Source organism: Rana temporaria, chromosome 9, assembly GCF_905171775.1.
Source record: "Rana temporaria chromosome 9, aRanTem1.1, whole genome shotgun sequence".
NCBI classification, from domain to species: Eukaryota; Metazoa; Chordata; class Amphibia; order Anura; family Ranidae; genus Rana; species Rana temporaria.
In genome coordinates, this window is record NC_053497.1 from 126015137 (window position 1) to 126038011 (window position 22875).

At 45.2% G+C, this 22875-nt stretch overlaps 1 protein-coding gene across 2 annotated transcripts in view; it reads right to left on the reverse strand.

Moving 5' to 3' along the window:
* The window catches only part of RALGDS (ral guanine nucleotide dissociation stimulator), a 225285-nt gene that overhangs the window by 167053 nt on the left and 35357 nt on the right, over positions 1-22875 (reverse strand). Inside the window, exon 1 of one of the 2 annotated variants that reach the window (XM_040324445.1) lies at positions 10266-10614. The exons of the other annotated variant lie outside the window; for it this stretch is intronic. Coding sequence (XP_040180379.1) covers positions 10266-10361 — 96 coding nt within the window. The 5' untranslated portion in view covers positions 10362-10614. Of the gene's footprint in view, positions 1-10265; positions 10615-22875 lie in introns of those variants that run through there. 2 annotated transcript variants of the gene reach the window in all.

Genomic DNA, 22875 nt, shown 5'->3' on the forward strand with positions numbered 1-22875 from the left:
CTTTAACTGGTAATTGCGCGGTCATGCAATGTTGTACCGAAACGAAATTTGCGTCCTTTTCTTCCCACAAATAGAGCTTTCTTTTGATGGTATTTGATTGCCTATGCGATTTTTATTTTTTGCGATATAAACGGAAAAAGACCGAAAATTTTGAAAACAAAAGATTTTTCTTATAACAAAAAGTAAAAAATATCAAATAAACTAAATTTTAGTCAAACATTTAGGCCAAAATGTATTCAGCCACATGTCTTTTGTAAAAAAAATCGCAATAAGCGTATATTTATTGGTTTTCGCAAAAATTATAGCGTCTACAAACTAGGGTACATTTTCTGGAATTTACACAACTTTTATTTTATGACTGCCTATCTCATTTCTTGAGGTGCTAAAATGGCAGGGCAGTACAAAACCCCCCCAAATGACCCCATTTTGGAAAGTAGACACCCCAGGGAAACTGCTGAGAGGCATGTTGAGTCCATTGAATATTTTTTTTTTTTTGTCCCAAGTGATTGAATAATGACAAAAAAATAAAAATAAAAAAAAATTACAAAAAGTTGTCACTAAATGATATATTGCTCACACATGCCATGGTTATATGTGGAATTGCACCCCAAAATACATTCTGCTGCTTCTTCTGAGTACGGGGATACCACATGTGTGGGACTTTTTGGGAGCCTAGCCACGTACGGGACCCCGAAAACCAAGCACCGCCTTCAGCATTTCTAAGGGCGCAAATTTTTGATTTCACTCCTCACTACCTATCACAGTTTCGAAGGCCATAAAATGCCAAAATAGCACAAAACCCCCCCAAATGACCCCATTTTGGAAAGTAGACACCCCAAGCTATTTGCTGAGAGGCATGTCGAGTCCATGGAATATTTTATATTTTGACACAAGTTGCGGGAATATGACAAACTGATTTTTTTTTGCACAAAGTTGTCACTAAATGATATATTTCTCACACATGCCATGGTTATATGTGGAATTGCACCCCAAAATACATTCTGCTGCTTCTCCTGAGTACAGGGATACCACATGTGTGGGACTTTTTGGGAGCCTAGCCACGTACGGGACCCCGAAAACCAATCACCACCTTCAAGATTTCTAAGGGCATAAATTTTTGATTTCACTCCTCACTACCTATCATAGTTTTGAAGGCCATACAATGCCAAGATGGCACACAACCCCCCCAAATGACCCCATTTTGGAAAGAAGACACCCCAAGCTATTTGCTGAGAGGCATGTTGAGTCCATGGAATATTAAATTTTTTTTGCCCCAAGTGATTGAATATTGACCAAAAAAATAAATAAAAAATAAATTACAAAACGTTGTCACTAAATGATATATTTCTCACACATGCCATGGTTATATGTGGTATTGCACCCCAAAATACATTCTGCTGCTTCTCCTGAGTACGGGGATACCACATGTGTGGGACTTTTTGGGAGCTTAGCCGCGTACGGGACCCCGAAAACCAATCACCACCTTCAAGATTTCTAAGGACATAAATTTTTGATTTCACTCACACAAATCTTGAAGGTGGTGATTGGTTTTCGGGGTCCCCTACGCGGCTAAGCTCCCAAAAAGTCCCACACATGTGGTATCTCCGTACTCAGGAGAAGCAGCAGAATGTATTTTGGGGTGCAATTCCACATATAACCATGGCATGTGTGAGAAATATATCATTTAGTGACAACGTTTTGTAATTTTTTTTTTTTTTTTGGTCAATATTCAATCACTTGGGGCAAAAAAATGTAATATTCCATGGACTTAACATGCCTCTCAGCAAATAGCTTGGGGTGTCTTCTTTACAAAATGGGGTCATTTGGGGGGGTTGTGTGCCATCTTGGCATTTTATGGCCTTCAAAACTATGATAGGTAGTGAGGAGTGAAATCAAAAATGTATGCCCTTAGAAATCTTGAAGATGGTGATTGGTTTTCGGGGCCCCGTACGTGGCTAGGCTCCCAAAAAGTCCCACACATGTGGTATCCCCGTACTCAGGAGAAGCAGCAGAATGTATTTTGGGGTGCAATTCCACATATAACCATGGCATGTGTGAGAAATATATCATTTAGTGACAACTTTGTGCAAAAAAAAATCAGTTTATCATATTCCCGCAACTTGTGTCAAAATATAAAATATTCCATGGACTCGACATCCCTCTCAGAAAATAGCTTGGGGTGTCTACTTTCCAAAATGGGGTCATTTGGGGGGTTTTTGTGCTATTTTGGCATTTTATGGCCTTCGAAACTGTGATAGGTAGTGAGGAGTGAAATCAAAAATTTACACCCTTAGAAAGCCTGAAGGCGGTGATTGTTTTTTGGGGTCCCGTACGCGGCTAGGCTCCCAAAAAGTCTCACACATGTGGTAGCCCCGTACTCAGGAGAAGCAGCAGAATGTATTTTGGGGTGTAATTCCACATATGGGGGGAGTATGTTTTGCGCGTGGGTGTAAGCGTTACTGGCACTAACTAGCTACCTAGCGGCACCAGCGACACTAATACAGCGATCAGAAAAATGATCGCTTAGTGATGCTGGCAATAGGGGGGTGAAAGGGTTAACTCTAGGGGCAATCAGGGGTTAAAACCTTTATTAGAAAATGTATGGGGGTACCTAACGATATAAAAACCTAGCGGGCGAACCTCAAAAAATAACTAGCTACCTAGCGGCACTAATACAGCGATCAGAAAAATGATTGCTTAGTGACGCTGGTAATAGGGGGTAAAAGGGTTAACTCTAGGGGCAATCAGGGGTTAAAACCTTTATTAGAAAATGTATGGGGGTACCTAACGCTATAAAAACCTGGCGGGCGAACCTCAAAAAATAACTAGCTACCTAGCGGCACCAGCGACACTAATACAGCGATCAGAAAAAAACGATCGCTTAGTGACGCTGGCAATAAGGGGTGAAAGGGTTAACTCTAGGGGCAATCAGGGGTTAAAAACCTTTATTAGAAAATGTATGGGGGTACCTAACGCTATAAAAACCTGGCGGGCGAACCTCAAAAAATAACTAGCTACCTAGCGGCACCAGCGACACTAATACAGCGATCAGAAAAACGATCGCTTAGTGACGCTGGCAATAGGGGGTGAAAGGGTTAACTCTAGGAGCAATCAGGGGTTAAAACCGTTATTAGAAAATGTATGGGGGTACCTAACGCTATAAAAACCTGGCGGGCGAACCTCAAAAAATAACTAGCTACCTAGCGGCACCAGCGACACTAATACAGCGATCAGAAAAATGATCGCTTAGTGACGCTGGCAATAGGGGGTGAAAGGGTTAACTCTAGGGGCAATCAGGGGTTAAAACCTTTATTAGAAAATGTATGGGGGTACCTAACGCTATAAAAACCTGGCGGGCGAACCTCAAAAAATAACTAGCTACCTAGCGGCACCAGCGACACTAATACAGCGATCAGAAAAACGATCGCTTAGTGACGCTGGCAGTAGGGGGTGAAAGAGTTAACTCTAGGGGCAATCAGGGGTTAAAACCTTTATTAGAAAATGTATGGGGGTACCTAACGCTATAAAAACCTGGCGGGCGAACCTCAAAAAATAACTAGCTACCTAGCGGCACCAGCGGCACTAATACAGCGATCAGAAAAACGATCGCTTAGTGACGCTGGCAATAGGGGGGTGAAAGGGTTAACTCTAGGGGCAATCAGGGGTTAAAACCTTTATTAGAAAATGTATGGGGGTACCTAACGCTATAAAAACCTGGCGGGCGAACCTCAAAAAATAACTAGCTACCTAGCGGCACGAGCGACACTAATACAGCAATCAGAAAAACGATCGCTTAGTGACGCTGGCAAAAGGGGGGTGAAAGGGTTAACTAGGGGGTGATCAAGGGGTTAAAAGTGTTAGGTCCAGTGTAGCCCCCTACCCCCCCCCCCAATAAAGGTATTAACCTCTTGATCACCCCCTAGTTAACCCTTTCACCCCCCTTTTGCCAGCGTCACTAAGCGATCGTTTTTCTGATCTCTGTATTAGTGTCGCTCGTGCCACTAGGTAGCTAGTTTTTTTTTTGAGGTTCGCGGCCATGTTTTTATAGCGTTAGGTACCCCCATAAATTTTCTAACGCTATAAAAACATGGCGGCGAACCTAAAAAAAAACTAGCTACCTAGTGGCACGAGCGACACTAGTACAGCGATCAGAAAAACGATCGCTTAGTGACGCTGGCAAAAGGGGGGTGAAAGGGTTAACTAGGGGGTGATCAAGGGGTTAAAAGTGTTAGGTCCAGTGTAGCCCCCTACCCCCCCCCCCCCAATAAAGGTTTTAACCCCTTGATCACCCCCTAGTTAACCCTTTCACCCCCCTTTTGCCAGCGTCACTAAGCGATCGTTTTTCTGATCGCTGTATTAGTGTCGCTCGTGCCGCTAGGTAGCTAGTTTTTTTTGAGGTTCGCCGCCATGTTTTTATAGCGTTAGGTACCCCCGTAAATTTTCTAACGCTATAAAAACATGGCGGCGAACCTCAAAAAAAAACTAGCTACCTAGTGGCACGAGCGACACTAATACAGCGATCAGAAAAACGATCGCTTAGTGACGCTGGAAAAAGGGGGGTGAAAGGGTTAACTAGGGGGTGATCAAGGGGTTAAAACCTTTATTGGGGGGGGGGGGGGGCTATCCTGGACCTAACACTAACTGCCTGACACTAACTGCCTGTCACACTGAAACTAAATGCAGTGATCAGTAAATGATCACTGCAATTTAGTGACGGTGTGACAGGGGGGGGGCTGGTGGGGGCGATCGGGGGGTGACCGGGGGGGGGGGGATCGTAAGCCTATGTGTCTGTGTGTCAGTGTAGTGCTTGTGTACTCACTGTGTGATGTCTCCGCTCCTCCGCCGGACGAAAATACCAGCGGGAGGAGCGGTGACATCACTTCCTCCTCTGCCTGTGTTTACAATGCAGGCAGAGGAGGGCGGGGGAGGAAGCTGATTGGCTGGGGAGCGATCCGGAGGGGGCGGACAAAAACGAACTGCCGCCCCCGCATCCCGGATCGCTCCTGAAGATTACCGACCCGCGCCATGTACCGGGGGGGGTCCCGATCGGACCCCCGACCCCCGTCAAGCAGGGCACGTACAGGTACGTTGATGTGCCTGTCCGTGCCATTCTGCTGACGTATATGTACATGAGCGGGTCGGGAACTGGTTAATTGAGCAGTACTTGCTCAATAGAGTACCAAACTGTTATTCGTCGCCACTCTAGTTGGAGTGGGTAAAGTGCCCCCGGACAGACCCCTCTCACAAGCCTGGCAGCCGAAGCGTCACTTAGGATTTTCTGGGAGGAACAGATCTCTACTCGCAGACCTGGCTCTAGGGCCCCTGCCACAGGCCGATTACTTTAGGTGAGCTAGATGGATAAATGGAGCGAATCCTCCCAGTGGGTTTTTAGCATAGGTCACCGGATGACAGCAAAACGTACCTGTCACCATTCCAGTCACCAGATCCCCAATTGGTTCTTTCAAGCCCTGTTGGACAACCTGCCTCCGGGTTCCCCTCAAGCCGACCCCCCAATCGAACGGCACCCAGCCTGGGATCCTTTCAAAAGAACTGGGGATCCAGTAAGTCACTGGAGTCCCTTTTTACCTCTGGACGAGGGTTTATGTAGACTGCAATTCTGGCTTGGTGGGCCTCGCTGGCGGAGTCCATGGATGCGCGCACCCTGAAGGTGGATGCCGCACCTGGAACCGGGACCCCGCAAAACTTTTCTAGCACATGACACCTGTCCCAGATATACCCCTCCCCAGCATGCCTTGCGAGGGAGAAACTTCTCTGATTGGCTGCTGGGGAAAGTTGCTCTGCCAGAACCCCTCTGGTGCCAACTGCTGGCCAGGGATGGTATTGCATCCATGGAGCAAAGACTGACCCAGTGGACGTTTCTGGAGTGACAGAAGTCCCAATTTTAGCAAATTTTGAATGGGAGCAAAGTAACTCTCCCATTCCCCACTAACTTTAGCATAGTGCCCATACTGAAAGTAAGGGGGCGCTACATACTCCCCCCACCCGAAATGACACTGTCCCCAGTGTCCTAAAGAATTCAAGCCCGAATGCTGGCCTGATACCTGCTAACAGACAGAAAAAAAGGAGGAAAAGAAGAAAGGATAGGAATCACACATTGCATTACAATAATACATACAACATACACAACCCTATCTATCTAGCTGCCCATTCTCTGCGGTGTTGATAGTAGGTGGGTCCAAAAAAGTAGTGACAGAAGTCCCAATTTTAGCAAATTTTGAATGAGAGCAAAGTAACTCTCCAATTCCCCACTAACCTTAGCGTAGTCCCCATACTGAAAGTAAGGGGGCGCTACATATATCTATTATTGATCATCATCATTATAATCAAGACACAATAATGTAACATGTTTTTATTCTCCTTCAGCACTCATTTCTAGTACCCCCTTCCCCAACGGTCGCACCACCATTGCCCAGGGATATAGAAATCAGATTTCACCAGCAGCACCAGTGCTGTCGTGACTTACCAATATAAGGGCCACAGACAGACTATGGGCTAGATTCAGAAATAATTTACGCCGGCGTATCTATTGATACGCCGCGTAAATTCAACTCTGCGCCAGCGTATCTTCTTTCTGTATTCAGAAAGCAAGATACGCCTAAATTTGGCTAAGATCCGACTGGCGTAAGTCTCTTACGCCGTCGTATCTTAGTTGCATATTTACGCTGGCCGCTAGGTGGCGCTTCCGTCGATTTACGCAAGGAATATGCTAATTAGGTAGATACGCCGACTCACAAACGTACGTACGCCCGGCGCATTTTTTTACGTCGTTTACGTTAGGCTTTTTCCGGCGTAAGGTTACTCCTGCTATATGAGGAGTACGCAATGTTAAGTATGGAGGTCGTTCCCGCGTCGAATTTTGAAATTTTTACGCCGTTTGCGTAAGTCGTTCGCGAATAGGGCTGTACGTAAGTTACGTTCACGTCTAAAGCATTGACGATTTGCTGCGTAATTTCGAGCATGCGCACTGGGATCCTTTCACGAACGGCGCATGGGCTGTTCGTAAAAAACGTCAAATACGTGGGGTCACAGTAAATTTTAATAAAACACACCCACATCATCCAAATTTGAATTAGGCGGGCTTACGCCGGACCACATACGTTACGCCGCCGTAACTTAGGGCGCAAGTTCTTTCTGAATGCGGAACTTGCGCCCTAATTTATCTCCGATACGTTACGCCCGCACAACATTACGCAGGGCTATCTGAATCTAGCCCTATGTTGGCAAAATATCATTTTTAAAATATCGCAAAGGCAATCTTTCCCATTGTTTACAAGGGGAGTGGTATGGGCGGGGTTCCTACAAGGGTTTGAGTCAGGGCTCCACTTTAAGTTTACAAAAAAAAACATAAAACCACCAAAAATTCACAATCCAGTGGAATGGTTTTCTATGAACATTTATTTGTCCTGACTTAATTAGGAAAAAATAACGATTGCTCTATTGCTTACGTTGGACAGAATTGAACATGACAATAATATAGACACACAAACAGCATGTAAAGGGTTAAGATGCTATGTCAGAAAAGAAAATGGGGACTTGTTACTTAAAGTGTAAGCTTCAGAGCTGTCATGCTTATCCTTGCTTCCATACGTAATAAGTCATCTATCTTTAAGAAGTATGGCCGCACGCTTGTTTTGTTTGGTGACACAAGGATAAGGCTTCATTTCCATGGACGTTTTTGGACGTTTTTACAGCCACTTTTCTGAGCTTTTTTTGCAGCTTAAAAACGGCTCTCCCTGTTAGTCTATAGCCTCATGCCCACCATGATGTTTTTGAGCTGTAGATGGCTGAGCCCTTTTTAAGCTGCAAAAAAAAAACAGGACCAGTGCGTTCTGAAGCTCCAGCCTTAGAGCTGTAAAAACGCCAGACGTTAAAAACGCTCAAAAACGTTAAAAAACGTGCAAAAACGCTACTGCTGCATTTTGAGCTCCAGTTCAAAAAAAAAACATGGACAGGCGTTTTTAAGCTGTAAAAAAGGCTAAAAAAAGTGGCTGTAAAAACGTCCATGGAAATGAAGCCTAAATGCCGCGTACACACGGTCGGACAAAACCGATGAGAATCGACCGGGGTTCAGTTTCATCGGTCCAAACCGACCGTGTGTATAGCCCATCGGTCTGTTGTCTTTCGGTCCAAAATTTTAAAACATGCTTTAAAATCGAACCGATGGACCGCTGCCCGATCGGTCTAAACCGATGGTTAGTACAGAAAGCATCGGTTCAAAACCCGCGCATGCTCAGAATTAAGTCGACGCATGCTTGGAAGCATTGAACTTCGTTTTATTCAGCACGTCGTGTGTTTGACGTCACCGCGTTCTGACCCGATCGGTTTTTGGAACGATAGTGTGTACGCACATCAGACCATCAGACCGCTTCAGCGGTGAACCGATGGAAATGGCCTGTCGGACCATTCTCATCGGTTTGGAACGACCGTGTGTACGCGGCCTAATGCCGCGTACACACCATCACTTTATGTGATGAAAAAAAACGACATTTTCTGTGAAGTAAAAAACAACGTTTTTGAAACTTCAAATTTCAAAAACGACGTTGCCTACACACCATCGTTTTTTCACAATGCTCTAGCAAAGCGAGGTTACGTTCACCACTTTTTTCCATTGAAGCTCACTTCATAACTAGCTTCTGGGCATGCGCGGGTTTAAAAATTTCGTTTTAAATGTCGTTTTTTGCTACACACGGTCAATACTTGTGAAACAAAAAACGACACAAAATATTGAAGCGATGACTCCAGTGTTTCCATACTGGAAGATTTCAGGTCTTTAACCACTTGAGACCCGCGCTATTGACAAAAGACGTCAACTGCGCGGCTCTCAAGTGCCAACTGGACGTCTTTGGACGTCATTTAAAAGTATTACCCGCACGCGCCACTGGGGGGCGCGCAGCGGGTAAACACTGTCCCGGCGCATCGCTGGGAAGCCGATGCGTGTACCTGGCGGCCGCGATGTCCGCCGGGTACACGCGATCGTCGGTAAGACAGTAGGGACGTGGAGCTCTGTGTGTAAACACAGAGCTCCACGTGCTGTCAGAGGAGAGGAGACCGATCTGTGTCCCTTGTACATAGGGACACAGCATCGGTCACCTCCCCCAGTCACCCCCCTCCCCCCACACAGTTAGAACACACCTAGGATACACATTTAACCCCTTCCTCACCCCCTAGTGTTAACCCCTTCACTGCCAGTCACATTTATACAGTAATTAGTGCATTTTAATAGCACTGATCGCTGTATAAATGTGAATGGCGCCAAATTTGTGTCAAAAGTGTCCGATGTGTCCGCCATAACGTCGCAGTCCCAATAAAAATCGCAGATCGCCGCCATTACTAGTAAAAAAAATAAAAAAAAAAAAAAATCATAATTCTGTCCCCTATTTTGTAGGCGCTATAACTTTTGCGCAAACCAGTCGCTTATTGCGATTTTTTTTTTTTTTTACAAAAATACGTCGAAAAATACGTATCGGCCTTAACTGAGAAAAATGTTTGTTTTTTTTTTTTTTTTTAATTGGGATATTTATTATAGCAACAAGTAAAAAATATATATATTTTTTTTAAATTGTCGCTCTTTTTTTGTTTACAGCGCAAAAAATAAAAACCGCAGAGGTGATCAAATACCACCAAAATAAAGCTCTATTTGTGGGGAAAAAAGGACGTCAATTTTGTTTGGAAGCCACGTCGCACGACCGCGCAAATGTCAGTTAAAGCGACACAGTGCTGAAATTTCGCCTGGGAACGAAGGGGGTTTATGTGCCCAGTAAGCAAGTGGTTAAAGCAACCTTTAGAAATAATTTACAACAACTAAAATAATAATAAATAGAAATGTTGCCCTTAGCAACCAGATTCCAGCTGTCATGTTTTGGCCGGTTGCTATGGACAACACACTTTTCTCCGGTTGTACGTTTGGCATTGCCTATAGCAACCAATCAGATTCAGACATTTATTCTGCTGTTCCAGTATAGGCTTGTATTGAACTAGTTCCTATAAAGTAATACAGACAATAGTCGGTGATTACGATTAGTCTCATTAATCAAAGCATCTAGGGGATTAATCCAGACGCGTTATGAAACAAACCGGCTTCCGACCCCTGTTGAGATCTGAGAATAAACAACGGAATCTGATTGACATCCATATGCCGTCTTTATTCCTGTTACTTTAAATCCTGCCTTCCCCATGCAACAGGGCTCCATGCAATGTGGACCCAAGAGACAAGACGCCAGTTGTTATGCCCAGTGTTTACTCACTTCCTGGTCCTGTAGAGACAGCGGCATGTCCAACATACACATCCTCACTGGCTGCAGCAAGGCTTTCTGAAGGGTAAACACCGGCTTCACCTCCATCCTCAGGCTGTCCTGACGTTGTGGTCCCCTAAATTGCCTTCTTTGGCGGTTCAGCTGTGATCCAAGCTCAGCACATCAGTCTTTCCCATACCGCCTGTAGATCTTCACCCAACAACAAACCCCCCTCCTTAGTGTAGCAGTAACAGGTGACACTACCGTCTTACAACCATCATGGAGGTGTCATTTCCAATTTCTCTTCTCCCTCCAAGATATGCAATGCTGTGATTCCCTCACCCCACCCTACGAGCGTGCCACAACAAGCAGGGAAGCCTCATCCTTCGCAGGCTCATCTGTATGCGGCAGACACACAGAACAGCCCCTCCGCCTGCAGCAGTCACGGCTTCATGAGGCCATAGCGATCTTCCCCACAAGACAGGGAGAGCCAGGCAAGGGAGGGCAACCAGCATTCGATTCTGCATCCACAAGCAGCTGAGTCACTTAACCTAATGGTTGCCGGCTGGACTGCAATGCAGGTTTGTCCAGGAGCTGGTTAAATCTATGTTGACCAGATAAGCAAGCGACAGATAGTGCCATAGAAACGCCAGCGACAGGAAAGCCTTGACGCTTGTAGACGCCAAGCAGGGATCGCCTATAGTCAGCTGGTGAAGTATAGCAATAGCCGATCTACAGTAGGCCTAGGTTAAGGTGACCAGATTTTTTAAATTAAATCCGGGACATTTTTTTTTCTAGTAATGTCGGCTATCAGCGTCTCATAGCTGGACTGTGATATTGTGGCGGACAAATCGGACACAAAGTGACACTTTGTGGGAACCAGTGACACTAATACAGTGATCAGTGCTAAAAATATGCACTGTCACTGTAGTAATGACATTGGTTGGGAAGGGGATAACATCTAGGGCAATCAAAGGGTTAAACGTGTGCTTAACAAGTGTTTTCTTATTGTGACGGAGAAGCTTTTACTAAGGAAAGGCATAGATCCCTGTTCCTGCTTTGCATACTGACAGAATGGCAATCTGCCTTGTTTACATAGCCAGACCACCGTTCTGCCTGTGTTACCTAATGATCAGAGGGTACCGATGGACATCGAGTCCGCCGGAGCTGATGATTGGCTCCAATACCCAGAAATGCAGGATCACTGCAGCCCCTGTTCAAATCAAATCCGGGGACAAAACGGGGATAGACTTGGCCCAGGGACATTGTCCTCAATTCGGGGACTGTGCCCGGAAACCGGGGACATCTGGTCACCCTAGCCTAAGCGACCTGCTTTCCTTTAAGACCCTTTTCACACTGGGGCGTTTTCAGGCCCTTTAGCGTTAAAAAAAGTGCCTGTGAAGCGCCTGAAAGAAGCTTCATCTGCAATCCCAATGTAAAAACCCGAGTGCTTTCACACTGAGGAGCTGCGCTGGCAGGGCGTTAGTCCTGCAAGCAGCTTCTTTGCAGTGCTTTAGGAGCGTTGAATACACCACTCCTAAAGCGCCCCTTCCCATTGAGTCGCTTTTTTTAACGCCAAAGCGCCTGAATAATGCCTCAGTGTGAAAGGGGTCTTTAGCGGAGCTTAACCAGTATTTTTCGGGCGCTGGCAGTGTGAAAGGGCTCTGAAAGCACTCAGGCTTTCACATTGGGATTGCAGATGAGGCTTCTTTCGGGCGCATTACAGGCGCTTTTTTTATCGCCAAAGCGCCTGAATAACGCCCCTGTGTAAAAGGGGTCTTAAAACCACAAAGCTCAGCTTGACCTCTAATCTACGCTGAAAGCTAGGCTGTCACGAGGTCACTGTATTATTGCACAGCCTAGGAATTGCTGTTCATTTTTGAACTCAGGCTGCCATTCCCAGATAGTACGCTACATTGGTTTGGAAAAATGGAAAATTGGTGGTGTTGTCATAGTTACATAGTTGGCGAGGTTGAAAAAAGACATCAGTCCATCTAGTTCAACCTATGATGTGTGTGTTTATGTCAATAGTACATTGTATATCCTGTATGTTGTGATCGTTACGGTGCCCATCTAATCGTTATTTTAAACTATCGATGCTCCCTGCCGATACCACGGCTTGTGGAAGAGAATTCCACATCCTTACCGCTCTGACAGTAAAGAACCCTCTACCCAGTTTAAGGTTAAACCGCTTATCTTTCAACTTTATTGAATGGCCGCGTATCTTTTTAAATTGCTTTTCACTGAATATTTTCTTTCCTATGCTAGGGTCGCCAGTAAGGAATTTGTACATTGATATCATATCCCCTCTCAAGCGTCTCTTCTCCAGAGAGAATAAGTTCAATGCTTGTAGCTGAGGCCCTCCATTCCCTTAATTAGCTTTTTTGCGCTTCTCTTCACTCTCTTAGGTCCCAGCACATCCTTCCCCAGAACTGGACAGCATACTCAAGGTACGGCTGGACCAGAGTCTTGTAGACTGATAGAATTATCGTTTTATCTCTGGAGTGAATCCCCTTTTTAATGCATGCCAATATTCTGTTGGCTTTGCTTGCAGAAGCCTGGCATTGAATGCCATTGCCTAGCCTTTCATCTACTAGGACCCTCAGGTTCTTTTCCATACTAGATTCCCCCAGACGTTCTCCCCCCAGCCAGTAACTTGCATTTGTATTTTTTGGCACCCAAATACAAGGTCCATTAAAGACATGGATGAGTGAGTTTGGGGTGGAGGAACTTGACTGGCCTGCACAGAGCCCTGACCTCAATCCGAGCTGAACTTCGAGATGAATTAGAGTGGAGACTGCAAGTGAGGCCTTCTCGTCCAACATCAGTGCCTGACCTCACAAATGTGCTTCTGGAAGAATGGTCGAACATTCCTATAGACACACTCCTAAACCTTGTGGACAGCCTTCCCAGAAGAGTTGAAGCTACGGATCAAGACTGGGAAGCCATTAAAGTTTATGTGCATGTAAAGGCAGGCGTCCTAATACCTTTGGTAATAAAGGCCCGGATTCACAAAGCTCTTACGCTGACGTATCTACAGATACGCCGCGTAAGTGTAAATATGCGCCGGACTCTGAAAACAAGATACGCCTGAAAATAGGCTTCATCCGACCGACGTAACTTTCCTACGCCGGCCTATCGTGGGTGCATATTTACGCTGGACGTAGGTGGCGCTCCCATTGATTTCCTATTCAAATATGGAAATGAGAGAGATACGTCGATTCACGAACGCACTAGCGCCCGGCGCATGATATACGCGGTTTGCGTAAGTCGTACGTCCGGCGTAAAGTTATTCCCCATAGATGAGGCGCAACCCATGCAAAGGTATGGACCAGGGAACGCAAGCCGCCGTATCTTATGTCGTTTACGTTGTACGTGAATATGACTAGGCGTAGGTTACGTTAAAGTGGAGTTCCACCTAAAAATGGAACTTCCTCTTAACCCACTCCTCGCCCCCTTACATGCCACATTTGGCATGTAATTTTTTTGGGGGGGGGAGTGGGGGCTTCAGGAGAAGGGGACTTCCTGTCCCACTTCCTCCTTCCACCGAGGGGCTGGAAAGGCGATTAGCTTAATCGCCTTTTCACAGCCCCTCCCTGTAGGCGAGCGCCTGTCCAATCGGACGGCGCCGCGCCGCTCGCGCATGCGCAGTGCCGCTCATGCATGCGCAGTGGGTGCCCGGCCGTGAAGCCGAAAACTGTCACTGCCGGGTGCCCACACTAGAAATGAAGACGCCGGCCGGCGAGGGGGGGCGAGGAGCGGAGCCCCGGCCGGCGCGTCGCTGGAGCCGTGGACCAGGTAAGTGTCAGTTTATTAAAAGCCAGCAGCTACACTTTTTGTAGCTGCTGACTTTTAATAAACTAAAAAAATGGGTGGAAAACCCCTTTAACGTCGCAGGCAGTGATCGTCGTATCTTAGGGAGTAGTTCCGACGTGATCCTGAGCATGCGCACTTGGTTGCGTCCACGGGACAGCGCATGCACCATTCATTATATGTATCTGTCTGAGACTCAACCCATTTTTTGCATTGGGTTACGCCTCATTAGCATGGCTCACGCCCACTTCCACTTACGACGAATTACGCCTAAGAAACCCAGCACAGATTTGGCAGCACTGGCTTTGTGAATCCAGTGCTTGCCTCTCTGCTCTGCGTCTGCGTAGCGTAAAGAAGATACGCTACGGCGGCATAAATATGCGCCGATGTATGTGAATCCGGGCCATAGTGTATATCCCCTCTGCTTCTGTTCTGGTGACAAAAATTACATTTTGTATTTCCTCTCGCTCTCTGTCCTGGTGACAAATAAAGAGGGTGACACAAACAGCAATAAAAACCTTACAGGGGTTCTACATTCTCTGCACTATCCAAACAGAGAAAGACAGGTTTTGGCTGGAGTTCTACTTGACTCTCTAGAACCAAAATACTGTATAGATCCATTGATGCTTCAGCAGTTGTGGCCAGACATGCTGGGATTTGTAGTTCTGCAGCAGCTGGGAAGTCACAGCTTGTAATAGGATGTACTCATCAATGGCTGTATCTGTTTGGTAATGTCACACTGCGGCCGGCAGACCTGGCAGGTTGAGTCAGTCGTGGAAGAATAAAAATGTTCAAGATTCCTGACAGATAACGTGTTCCAGAGTGAGACAATATCCTTGGGGTGTGAGGAAGAGAACATTGGCTTGACAACGGAAAAAAACAGCTCCAGGTCTTGTTGCACAGCAAGCCAAAATAAATCACTTGCGTATAAGATACCTATGGATCCATTGCTGTGACAGCCAGCATAACACAGAACAAACAAAAGTCTAAGGCAAGTAATGATAGCCGTTATCAGGTCTGGACAAAATCACGTAGATTTCAAGAGCCAGGAGCTATCGGCAAACAATGTCAACCAAGGCTTCCCAATGGGGGTGAAAGCAAGGCATTGGGTGTGAATCCTTAGCAAATGGGTGACAGGTCGTTGTATAAAGCTGAATTCTAGGTATGGATATTGGACCAATGTAACAATGCATATACCATACCTGTGGGATCCCCAGAAGCTGGAAATTATCATAGTAGGCACCGTTACTCCAGTAATCTCCACTAGTTTACGGGTTTGTGCCAGGTAGCTGCTTTGCCTCATTGTGAACACAGCAGGTTACCCATTTGGCATGGGCACTATTTAGAGAACTCCTTGCATTCTCTGATTGAATTAGGTGGAGAGGTTGATCCATGACATCATGAACTACACCTCATCCAATCAGAGATTACTTTACAGATCCTGGAAGCTAGTGGAGATAACTGTAGTTGCAATGCCTACTACAGTGATTTCCAGAGGAAACCCACAGGCATGTTATATGCATAATTACATTGGTGCAAGCTGGACCAATGTAACTATGTACAAAATACTGTATCCATGCCTGGACTTTATCAATAAGGGCCCTTTCACACGGACGTGTCCTTGTGCGGGCTCCGCTTTACTCAGCGGGGATCGCTCTGTCGATCCCCACTAAGCAGGCAGATGACAGGTCGGTCTCTGCACACTGTGCAGGGACTGACCTGTCAGAGCGTCGCTCTCCCCTATGGGGGATTGGATGAAGACGGACCGTAGAGTCTTCATCCGATCCGATCCACCACGGATGGAAAATAGGGTTTTAGATGCATGTATGTGTGTAGCACTACCCCCGGAGGAGCTGCTGGTTTGTTTTGGGTGGCACATTTACCTTGTGGCTCTCCAAATTCCTAGAGCTGTATGGTGCATATAGCAGAAGTAAAGGAATGTCCGCAACAGGTGTCTTTTGCTGTGCTCTTTATTACCCAACCGGGTAAAAATGATAAACTTGTGGTGAAGAAGAAGGAGAATTGAAGGAAGTTGAAGGAAGAAGGAGAATAGCAAATTCAGGTGTAGCAATAGGGAAACAGTCCTGCTCCCACATGTAACACTTCTTGCGCCACTCCTGCTTGAGTGGGAATAGCGTACCTGGACAGGCCTCTCTCACTGACCTGGCGGCCAGAGTATCGCTCGAACCTTTAAGGATAAGTCTTTGCCACAGACCCTCCTGGATATGAATTCAGAGAGAAACCTCTGCCACAGGCCCTCCTGATTGTAGTTATGGAGATGTACCTCCTTGGTGAAATTACGCCTGGATCTCCTTCAAATTGCCTTCAGGTACCGACTGAGAGGTGACCAGCCTCTCAGTGTCCGGATACCTCGATCCCCGGTGGATTGTCGAGACCCTATTGGATCGCCAGCCTCTCATTGCCCCTCCTCAGATGGACTCCCCACCGAACAGCTATACCGCTTGGGATCTTCAGGATTGGGAACCCAGTCGACCACTGGGCTCCCGGCCATGACTTAAATGTTCCAGACCAGCTTGGTCCCAGAACCAGGAACTCCGCGTGGCACGCGCGCCTTGGCCCGGTAGGCCATAACGCCGGGGCGCCATGGTGCAGACACCACACTTGCCGCACTTGAAAAAGGACCCACAACTAATGGTGTCTGCCCCATAAATACCCTCCCCCAGCATGCACAGCGAGGCTCAACCCTCCTGATTGGCTGCTGGGAAAGAGCACCCAAACCTTGACTCCACTGCTGCCATCTACTGCACTGGGGTGAGAAAAACACCCCAGCACAACAGAATGAGCCCACAGCACAGGCAAGCTGAGACAGAGACCCAATTTGAACATTTTAACCAGATCAGAGTTTAACTACACTCTGATCTCCCCCTAAATGTTAATAGCACTGGTACTGGGCGCTACACATGTATATACATTAATTTTTCTTTTCTGCATGCCATCGTCTGGTATATAGATAAAATTACTCATATTCAACCATGTATCATATGTTTATGAGGTATGCTTTGTTTATATGCCAATTAAAATTTTTATAATTTCTCCTACCAGGTGTCTTGTGCCTCACAAGTCCCAAAAACCCCTTTCTTAAATCTGCTATACAACACTGTGCTCTGTGTTGGTAAGACATAATCACAGCATACTAGGAAATAAAGATACAGTAAAACCTTGGTTTGAGAACGTTTTGCAAGACAAGCAAAATGTTTAAATACATTTTGTCTTGATATACAAGCGATGTCTTGATATAAGAGCAGCGTCATGTCACAACTGAGTAAAAAAAAGAAGAGAGGAGCCTCTAAGTGTAGCAATATTGTTACATTTAATGAAGGTACAACATTTAGCAACGTATTGCTACACTAAGGCCCCATACACACGATAGAATCCATCCGCAGATAAATCCCAGCAAATGGGTTTCTGCGGATAGATCCTATGGTGTGTACACGCCAGCGGATCTGTTTCCGCGGAGAAATCTCCTCTGGGATGGATTCCAGCAGATCGGATATTTGCTGACATGCACAACAAATCCATCTGCTGGAATCCATTCCAACGGATGGATCCGCTCGTCTGTACAGACTTACCGGATCCATCCGTCCAAAGGGATTCCCCGCACGCGTCGTAATGATTTGACGCATGCGTGGAATTCCTTATATGACAGCGTCGCGCCGTCGCCGCGTCATAATCGCGGCGACGGCGCGACACGTCATCGCCAGAGGATTTCCGCGCGGATTTCAATGCGATGGTGTGTACACTCCATCGCATAGAAATCTGCGGAAATCTTTGAGAGGATTTATCCGTGGAAACGGTCCGCTGGACCGTATCTGCGGATATATTCTCTCGTGTGTATGGGACCTTAGAGGTGCCTTTCTTCTCTTTTATACCCTGTAAAAAAAATGCTTTGATATACAAGTGCTTTGGATTACAAGCATGTTTCTGGAACGAATTAGGCTCGCAAACCAAGGTTTTACTGTATATGATACAGGTTCAGCTATACTTAGCAGTGTCTAATTATATGCATTCAAGGACGTAAAAGGAATTTATTCTCTTTCAGGTATGATTTGTCACCTTATTGTCCCAGTGTTACGGAGTTGTCAGTGCTTTACCTAGTGCTTTGACGTTGTGAGAGCCATATTGCCCTGAGGCTTCATCATGTGGCAGATTCTTCAGATACCAGGTGACCTGCGCACTGTCACCTCATGAAGGCCAGGTTTGGTGGAAGACGCACAAAAATCATAGAGGATCTGTAATAAGGTTTTGGGGTAATAAAGTCCCTTTGAAGTTCAAAACAATCTGTAGAAACAGCTGAACAGTAGCTGCTTGTCTAGTTGATACTGTTAAAGTACAGTGCCTAGAAAAAGTATTCATACCCCTTGAAATTTTTTGTCATGTTACAACTAAAAACGTAACAATTGGATTTTATGTGATAGAAATAGACCAACACAAAGTGGCACATAATTGCGAAGTGGAAGGAAAATGATAAAAGGTTTTCTTTTTTTTTTTTACAAATAAATATGTGAAAAGTGTGAAATGCATTTGTATTCAGCCCCCCTGAGTCAATAGTTTGTAGAACCACCTTTCTCTGCAATTACAACTGCAAGTCTTTTTGGGGATGTCTCCACCAGCTTTACACTATCTAGAGAGTGACATTTTTGCCCATTCTTCTTTTCAAAATAGTTCAAGCTCTGTCAGATTGGATGGAGAACATCTGTGGACAGCAATTTTCAAGTCTTGCCACAGATTCTCAATTGGATTTAGGTCTGGGCTTTGACTAGGCAGGGATATGCAATTAGCGGACCTCCAGATGTTGCAAAACTACAATTCCCATCATGCCTCTGCCTCTGGGTGTCATGCTTGTGGCTGTCAGAGTCTTGCTATGCCTCATGGGACTTGTAGTTCTGCAACAGCTGGAGGTCCGCTAATTGCATATCCCTGGACTAGGCCATTCTAACACATGAATATGCTTTGATCAAAACCATTCCAATAAAGCTCTGGCTGCATGTTTAGGGTCGTTATTCTGCTGTAAGGTGAACCTCCGTCCCAGTCCCAAGTCTTTTTCAGACTCTAACCGTTTTTTTTTCTCCAAGATTGCCCTGTATTTGGCCCCATCCATCTTCCCATCAACTCTGACCAGCTTCCCTGTCCCTTCTGAAGAAAAGCACCCCCACAACATGATTCTGCCACCACCACGTTTCACGGAGGATGATGTGTTCAGGGTTATGTGCAGTGTTAGTTTTCTGCCACACATAGCGTTTTGCTTTAAGGCCAAAAACGCTATGCGTGGTCTCATCTGGCCAGAGCACCTTCTTCCACATGTATGCTGTGTCCCCCACATGACTTCTTGCAAACTACAAACGGGACTTCTTATGGCTTTCTTTCAACAATGGTTACCACTCTTCCATAGAGGCCAGATTTGTGGAGTACGCAACTATTAGTTGTCCTGTGGACAGATCCTCCCACCTGAGCAGTGGATCTCTGCATCTCCTCCAGAGTTACCATGAGCCTCTTGGCTGCTTCTCTGATGAATGCTCTCCTTGCCCGGCCAGCCAGGGCTGATCCTAGGGCCACAGTCGCCTGGGTGCAGAAATATTTTTGGTGCCCCCACATGGGCGTCGTCATTTTACAAACTCCTCCCCTTTACAAATGTTTCTATGGCAATGACTCAACCACAGAGATGCTCCCTCACGAAGTCTTCATTAACCTGGGATCCTTGCATGATCTCTTAACAATAAACAAAATACAGGAAGAGAAGCAGAGTACTTTATTGGGACCTGGAGGGGGCCTCTGTGATGGAGAGAGGGCTTCTGTTAGAGAGTCTGTTAGATGTTCGGCGCCTCCACCTCTGCAGGCGCCTGGGTGCAATGCACCCTGCCTAGGATCGGCCCTGTGGACAGCCATGTCTTGGTAGGCTGGCAGTTGTGCCATACTCTTTCCATTTTCGGATGATGGATTGAACAGTGCTCCGTGAGATGTTCAAAGCTTGGGATATTTTTTATAACCTAATCCTGCTTTAAACTTCTCCACAACTTTATCCCCGACCTCTCTGGTGTGTTCCTTGGCTTCCATGGTTCTCTAAGAAACCTCTGAGGGCTTCACAGAACAGCTGTATTTTTACTGAGATTAAATTACACTCAGGTGGACTCTATTTACTAATTAGGTGACGTCTGAAGGAAATTGGTTCCACTAGATTTTAATTAGGGGTATCAGAATAAAGGAGGCTGAATACAAATGCACACCACACTTTTCACATACTTGTTTGTAAAAAAAAATTAAAACCATTTATCATTATCATAAAAAAAAACGGCGGTACTCCACCTATGTTCAGCATACCAAAATGACTCTGCCTCAAGGCTCAACAGAAGTTTTCGGAAAACAGAAGGAATAAACCACCAATCAGCTCAAAAGTCCAGAAATCTTAATTCTTGACAGTATAGTGACAACTAGTAGAAATGCATTTCTATTGACTGTCTCTTTACTGTCAGGATTAAGGATTTACCCTAAACTTTTCAAGTTTGGAGGTTACCAACCAGTGGGATCATCCCCCTACTTTGTGTTCTCGGGTTGGCAAGAGCTACCATAAATATGCATATGGAGCTATCCGTTTTTGTCTGATTTGGTCAATCCTCAACAGGACACTATTTTCCAATAATTTTTTTTTCCGTAATCAAAAAGCACAAACTGCTCCTCCAGGAAAACTCATACGTAATACAATGATGAAACCTTTGTTTGGGTGAACCAGAATGTATCTGCAGTTTTATCAGTTGGCTTTGTTAAGAGAAAAAGAGGAAAAATAAACGAGGGAAGGACATAGAAGCTGATAAATAACTCAGAGGCTGGCCTTGACCTGAACACCTCACAGGAAGCTCCACGTCCGCTCTTCAGCACACGGGAAAGATGTGGCGACAGACAGACACGCACGATCTGGTTAAAGGGTCATTACAGAGGTTCTTAAAAACACCAGCACCGGCACAAAAACACAATTGTGACCTCCTCACAATCAGAACATTCCAGTTAAAGAAGAACTCAGCGGCTCAAGTATTTGACAGCATGTTAAACCTTGTACACACAATAAGAAAATCACATGCATGATCGTCTGGTTTAATTTTTTGCATGCTAATCTCATATCTAAAAATTAAGAGGTTACTAAACTTACGAAAATTCTTGTACGACAGTATACAACTTTAGATGTGATGTAATGTTTTGCATTGTATTAGATAGTTACATAGTAGGTGAGGTTGAAAAAAGACACATGTCCATCAAGTCCAACCTATGTGTGTGATTATATGTCAGTATTACCTTGTATATCCCTGTATGTTGTGGTCGTTCAGGTGCTTATCTAATAGTTTTTTTAACTATCGCCCAACCGCTGAGATTACCGCTTGTGGAAGGGAATTTACTCTCATGCCGCGTACAGATGGTCGTTTTTCGTGATGAAAAAAAACGACGTTTTTGAAAACGTCATTTAAAATGACCGTGTGTGGGGAAAACGTCGTTGTATGTCTTCTGAAAAACGACAAAAAAAAATTCGAACATGCTCGAATTTTTTGTGTCAATTAAAATGATAGTGTGTGGGCAAAACAAAGTTTTCAAACCCGCGCATGGTCAGAAGCAAGTTATGAAGCTAGCTTCAATGGAAAAGAGTGCCGTCGTACGTGCTGAACTTAACCACGCTTTGCTAGAGCATTTTAAAAAACGATGGTGTGTAGGCAACGTCACTTTTGAAAATTAAGTTTCAAAAACATCGTTTTATTTCATGATTCAAAACGTCGTTTTTTTTTTTTATCACATAACAGTAAAAGGTAAAAAGTTTAAATCTCTTTTCTTCTAATCTTAATGAGTGGCCACAAGTCTTGTTAAACTCCCTTCGGTGAAAAAGTTTTCTCCCTATTGTGGGGTCACCAGTGCGGTATTTGTAAATTGAAATCATATCTACTCTCAAGCGTCTCTTCTCCAGAAAGAATAGGTTTAGTGTTCGCAACCTTTCCTCATAACTAATATCATCCAGACCCTTTATTAGCTTTGTTGCCCTTCTCTGTACTCGCTCCATTTCTAGTACATCCGTCCTGAGGACTGGTGCCCAGAACCCAGGAGAATTATTTTATCTCTGGAGTTAATCCCCTTTTTAATGCATGCCAATATTCTGTTTGCTTTGTTAGCAGCAGCTTGGTATTGGATGCCATTGCTGAGCCTATCATCTACTAGGATCCCCAGGTCCTTTTTCATCCTAGATTCCCCCAGAGGTTGTCCCACCAGTGTATAGATTGCATTCATATTTTTGCCACCCAAATGCATTTTTTCTAATGTTTCTACATTAAACCTCATTTGCCACGTAATTGCCCACCCCATTTATTTGTTTAGATTTTTTTGCAAGGTTTCCACATCCTGTGGAGAAGTTATTGCCCAGCTTAGCTTGGTATCGTCTGCAAATACAGAGATTGAACTATTTACCCCATCCTCCAGGTCGTTTATTAACAAATTAAACAGGATTGGTCCCAGGATAGCACACCCTGGGGGACCCCACTACCCAACCCTGACCATTCCGAGTACTCCCCATTTATACCCACCATCTGAACTCGCTTTTTTAGATAGTTTTCAATCCATGTACTCACCCTATGGTCCATGCCAAGGAACCTTATTTTGTACAGTAAACGTTTATGTGGAACTGTGTCAAATGCTTTTGAAAAATCCAGATACACCACATCTACGTGCCTGACCTTGCTCTACCGATTTATTTTGGACAAATACTGTGAGTCAATGTGTTATAGGCCTTTAAAGTCCCACTAGGGGGTTGCTCCTTTTTGTT